General features: G+C 41.4%; 1 protein-coding gene across 9 annotated transcripts in view; it reads left to right on the top strand.

Annotated features, from left to right (window-relative positions):
• esrrb (estrogen-related receptor beta) overlaps window positions 1-6,103 on the top strand; it is a 44,998-nt gene that overhangs the window by 21,237 nt on the left and 17,658 nt on the right. For 8 of the 9 annotated variants that reach the window (XM_014012542.1, XM_014012553.1, XM_014012521.1 and 5 more), the window contains one exon: window positions 246-371. In XM_014012542.1, coding sequence (XP_013867996.1) covers window positions 246-371 — 126 coding nt within the window. The remainder of the gene's footprint in view (window positions 1-245; window positions 372-6,103) is intronic. The other variant, XM_014012514.1, reaches the window with a different exon arrangement.

The raw sequence follows: 6,103 nt of genomic DNA, 5'->3' as shown, positions 1-6,103 counted from the left end.
CCCCCCCATTTATTGCACTTTAACCCCACCTCTCCTCATGCTGTCGCTTGAAATTTTTTTCTCACATGCATTTCTTTAGGCATTTGAGTTTAATTGGCAAAAAAAACCAAACTTTATTAGCGACTATTAGACACTGGTTGTTATATTGTTAGCGACACCTGAAGTTTTAAAAAATAGATTCTAATAAAAAAAATGCTTCATTGATCAGTTTTTTATGCTAACTTGCTCCTTCCTGTGCTCCTCAGGTAACATAGAATACAGCTGTCCGGCCACAAATGAATGCGAGATCACAAAACGGAGACGCAAATCTTGTCAGGCTTGTCGCTTCATGAAATGCCTCAAAGTGGGGATGCTCAAAGAAGGTAAGAAGAGTAAGAACATTTTTTTATTATTCTTCCACCCACGTAAACAACATTTCAACCTCACACACGTTCTCTGAAGATAACTCCCAAATGTTGCAGCCATCAGTTCGGATGTTTTTTTTTCCTTGTGCGTACAACCTGCTCCGCGGTACTCCCTCCCCACCCCACCACTCCTTACCTACACAGCAGTAAATAATGTGCAGTTGAGCCGGGGACAGAAATATGCTGAATAGGTTGATCCAGCTGTCTGAGCAATAGAAATGTAACAGTATTCCAGCTGGAGAGGCTCACGCCAAGTCCCTCAGCACACACTCGCCACAGTCTCAGCTCTCCCTCACATATTGGTCCACTAAATGTTTTCCGAAGCAATCTTCCTGTGTGTGTGTGGGTGTGTGTGGTTTTTTTAAGTCATGCCACCAGGGAATTCAGTGACAATTAAACATGCTTCAGATGGATTTGTCTGGCCAGGGGTTTCTCTCTCGCTAAAACTGTCACTAACAGAACCTCCCAAGAGATCCTGAGTTTTTCATGCTCTTTTAGGGGAAACACCTTTCTGCTTTTTTTTCTATATTATGCAACCTCTGTTTTTTTATTGTTTGATAGAAAAAAGGCCAAGCAAACATTTCATGAAATATGTTTTCCATTAAGATAAACACGATAAATATGAATCAACTAAGAAATTGTCTCAATTATTACATCTGAAATACCAGTAACGTATCACAAACCAGCATAAGAAAAGTCATTGAGTTATTTTTTTTCTTAGAAAGCATTTTTTATCTATGATTTGTTTCAGTATCTAAATGAGTAAAGCCATAGTTTCCTGTAGAGCTGCAGTGCAGACACTCAGCCCATTTCTCTCTGACAAAGAGACTGGCATGCTCACATTACATCGATCCATCCCCTCTTAATGTACAGAAACACGAGCGGAAAGAAGTCTCTTTGGGTACGCTGTTTTCTCCTGAGCACTTTCTCTCCTCAATATTTAACACTTTCCCAGACTCTTTAGGCAMGTTTTGTGTTTTTAGAGCAACATTTTGAAAACCAGCATCAAAATATAGACCTCAATCTGCTGCAGAAGTGCATAAAGAAAATGTCGAAGTTTTGAACTGCATATGGGGAGTAAATAAACTTATTCCTATTAGTTCTTATTTTTGTTTGAGTTAAAAGTTGCAACAAACTGTCTGCCATTATGACTGCACAGCAACAACATTAAATGGTAAATTGTGAACAAGATCAAGAGAGAGTAAAACAAAAGGATGTTTTCTGAATATTTTAGCCATATCACATCTTATAATGGTATAATGGTTGCAAAGCAGATTTTTTTTCTCATATACTCCAATATATATTTTTAAAAGCTTCCACTTTTAGGTTATCTTTCAAACTCTGCGTTTCCCCTTTTCTTCCTCCCATTATTCTCCCATTGGAGTGCAGGATTTATAGATGCATATATATGCAGTCACCACCTGAATCCAGAGTCGTAGCCTGTATGGATCCCCACACAGTAACAGAATCCCCTGGACTGCATGCAGCCAGATAAAGCCTCAGTGCCAGAAAGACAGAGTAATCGCATTACTATCTGATGAAAAATTTATGCCAATATATCATCCTGGAGAATAAGAGACCACAAAAAAAAAAGTGGCCAAGCCTATAAATGAATGACCAGTGTCAGGTCAAAGTTAAGAGTGTGAAAATTTGCACAATTCAGCTAAGCTTTGGCTTCTAATGCACTCTTCTGTGAATTCAGCAAATTACTAAATTGAAAATAACTCTTCTTTTAAATAGTGGTTATTCTCCCAGTACTGACGCTATTGCCGTTGTTTGATAACTGTTGATATAGATTGATCCTAAATTACTGAAAGGTGCAGTTATTAAAGACTTTTGCCGTGATTTATAGCGATGGAAAGCACATTTTTCTTAAGCTCTGACTTGGAGCCCTGCACTTTAAAATATCACTGAGACTAAATGGAAAGAAAAACACATGGTCTATGTCCACTGTAAGCTCCATGAAGCCATCGGCTCAACACCACGYTCAGCCTCATGATGTGGAGATGGCCACTGTTCATGTGATTGAGGATGCCACTTACTTTCATTACAGAAGAAAGGTCACAATGTGTCTCAATGGAAAATCACCTAATTATAACTTTACAGTTCTAACAAAGTACAGTGCCGCACCCCCTCCAAAGAAACAGATATAAATTCATCACTGCCTGACAGCGTCATTTTAATGAAATTAAGCCTTGATGTTTCCCACATATCACAGCTTTTGCGCTTTTATTTCTAAAAGCGTGGCGAGAGGAGATATGAGCAAAATGTTCTGCTAAAGATAAGCAATCGGATTACAGGAATTATAGGGGACCTGGCTAAACCCAGTGTTTAGCCGCTCCACTTTCCTTTGACTGTATAAAAGAGGAAGTGATCAATAAAAGAATCAAATGTCAGGGGCAACAGGTTTTTTCTCTGATCAATGGGAGCGGATCAGAGCTTAGAGCAAGAGAGAGAAGACAAGATAGTATTGAGAGATTACACCGACATCATTCTGGGGCTGTTGCTGTCTTCATTTCTTTTGTGTGTTTCACTCACACACAAATTTCTCCACTTGCATGACTGTATAAACTCAACAAAGCGTAGGAATGAGTCTACTTTACTCCACTAATGAAGCACCGGAGAGGTGGTTCAGACCTCTTGAAAAAGCCGATGCAGGTACTGTGAGTTACTTTATGAGTAGGGTGCAAAAAGTAATTATTCTCCTCTTAACAAACACAATTTATCTGCACTGATATAAAAATCCATGCTAATAAATGAAACATAAACTTTACACAGGACCTACATTACCCTCACGTACAGCTCCTGGAATATTATTTATCACGTGGGATCAAAGTTGTACAGCATTAAAACAAAAAAAATTTGCCACCAAGACGCAGTAATGGCAATAAATTGAGCAAAGAAAGGGCCTTTTCTTCTGCAAACCTCCCTTAAATTATTTTTACAGTACAGCAATTTATGATCTGAAATAGATTTAGGTGCCATTTAGCTTTTCTAATTATCAGAACGTGTGAGGATGTTAGCTCTGCAGGGATACTGTAGCTAACCTGTAAATGGAGTATCTGTTGGGGGTGTCAGTATGGCAGCCTCTGGGGTCAGCAGATGAGGAGGGGGCAAAGTGTGACAATTTTTCCGCTACCCTCGTTCATCGCCACTTGTGATTAAAAATGCTGCGACACTCTTGCAAGCATGTGAAGCTGGCTACGGGGCCCCTTTGAAATAGTGCTGACGGCAGTTTAGCGGGGCGGCTTCCTTGAAAGGCAAAGGTTCACCATGCCTTGCCATGTGGCCTTCTGATTTTCCCAGCTAAAATAGGGTCTGCCTAAGCCCCCCTTGGCATTGCCAACCATCCCAGACATCCTGACACTTTCCCCATGGAGAGACACTCCGAACAGGTGAACGACTCAAAATAAGGGCCCCTACTATGGCTGACCACACAAAGTGAGTGAAGACAGGCCCTTTTGTAGGAGTGTGCTTGGAAAGGGATTATTATTGTTTTTGGAGAGAAAGAAGAGCCTCAGGTCAGCTGGCCCCAGCCCCCACCTCGAGGCCTGTGTTAATCCGTGTGCAAATGCCAGCCGCCTTGGCCAAAAGCCCCCTCCACAAGCGCCCTTCTTTGAAGAGATGATACCCGAGCTTGGCCGCTGCTACTCTCTCTTCTCTGTATCATGGGCCATAAAACAGAAAGATGTGTTTGGATGAGGTGATACGCAACTCACGGTGCACATTTTAAACACACCTACTGTTTACTCTGGAGATAGTACAACAAAACTCAAACCAGGGCTGGGTTCCCCACATAGGGCTTTACAAAATCCAGTGCACAGTCAGTACCCCACAACACAAGTGAATGAATCTTGTCCAGTTGCTCTTTGTCGCCCCCTCTTCATCTCTGCTTCTCTCTGGCCCTGTTGGACAGTAAAATGAGACAGGTTAGTGCCAAGCTTTAATTCCTGTCAGCATCTGTTAATTACGGCCAGGACTGTTTTAATTAAAAGAGGCACCGATCTACCTTCCATCATTGGCTGACACAGCCACGTGACTCGATTGGCAGAGAGGAACACAGAGAGTTGAAGCCACCTGGCAGAAGCCGGTCTCAACGGTAGAGCCGAAAGTAACCGTAGAAAGCGGTGACATTGTATTTGTTAATGAGAGGAGTTTTCCATACCTAAAGTCATAACTGAGACAAAAAAAGTTTTGAAAATACTATAAAACTTTGTATTAAACAACATCAAAATCTATATTTCTTCATATCAAAATAACATTACCTTTGTGAACTTAAGTTTGTGTGTGCTTGAGTTTGTGCATGTGTGTGAGGAACAGGTAGTTCCCTGGTTCCTGCTGGGAAGGATGAGACTCTGTTGGGAATTTGGGGTAATTAGGTTAGTAGGTTGTCAGTGTCAGGAAATTGAAAGACAATCCTAATCAGATTTGTGTTTCTAGGGAATCAAATAATTTATATAAGTAGACAAAAGCCACAGATGCATGATGATACATTTTCCTGCAACCGTCTATCTCCATTTCAGGGGCTCTGATCATGTAGTGGTGAAAATCTAGAGTTTTGCATAAATCTGCCGTTGTATTCCTTTTTGCTAAATGAGGCCCGCTGCTTTTCATCATCTGAGTTTCCTTTCACTCTCATTCACCGGGCGACCTCCAATCGTCGTGCATGGGACACATCCAAATTCATCCTCTCCAAGAGCACTTGCTGATGGGCAAATTGTATTAGGCTCATTTGCGGCGGCCACACAATACTCAGGTTTGACACCGTCCTTCCTGTTATAAAGTGATGAAATCATCAAGGAAGTGCTCTGGCTGCGGGTGTTCTTCACTCAGAGGACATAGGAAGCTGACAAATTAACTCCTCCTCCACCTCAAGTATTTTATCGAACCTTTTCACATCCATCCTTTTAATATTAAATTTGTTGGGGGCTGGGGGGGTTACATTATGTATACAGATTGAGGGAATGCTCCCTCTTGACAGAGTTAAGATTTAGCGGTGACACACGAATATATGGATGCAGGTTTTAAACGTTGGCTTACAATAGCATTAAACAACCAAATACCTGTTTAGTGGTATCAAAATAATAGGATACGTAGATGAAATATGCTAACAATGTTGAAAATTAATACAACGGAAAAAAAAGACGTCCAAATAGAAACATTCTTATCAAATAATGAGATAATAAATAACTTATGTTACGATGAAGCTGGCTTGACATTTACAGTATCAGTGTGCAACCTGGCCCCCTAGGTGTGGCTGGGGGTGATAAGGCCTCTGTGCTCCTCCAGTGAAAGAGGGGTGAAATAGGGGTCTTTTATGGGAAAGCAATACCTAGTTATCTATCTGCAGTATGACAGTAGAAGCTTTGTGCATTATGTGTGWGGCTATGTCTTTGCTTGTGCGCTGGTGTAGTTTTTTTTTTTTTGTGGATATTGTGGAGAGCACACCTGAGTCTGAGCAACGAGGCAGGTAGCTGGCAGCTAATTAGTATTCAGTCTGCCTCACCCCAAAAGCTAAATAATTAGAGGGCCAGTCTGTGAGATCATTGACCCTGCATTAAATATTCATATGTTTAGACCTGCTCTGGGCTCAGCTGTGTCACAGTAGACCAGCCAGGCATGGACCACATATGGGAAGGCAGCAACCCCTCTGACACATCCACACACACACACACACACACACACACACACACACACAC

This window comes from Austrofundulus limnaeus, unplaced genomic scaffold (assembly GCF_001266775.1).
Source record: "Austrofundulus limnaeus strain Quisiro unplaced genomic scaffold, Austrofundulus_limnaeus-1.0 Scaffold2, whole genome shotgun sequence".
In the NCBI taxonomy this organism is placed as follows: domain Eukaryota; kingdom Metazoa; phylum Chordata; class Actinopteri; order Cyprinodontiformes; family Rivulidae; genus Austrofundulus; species Austrofundulus limnaeus.
This window is presented reverse-complemented; position numbering and strand designations above follow the sequence as displayed.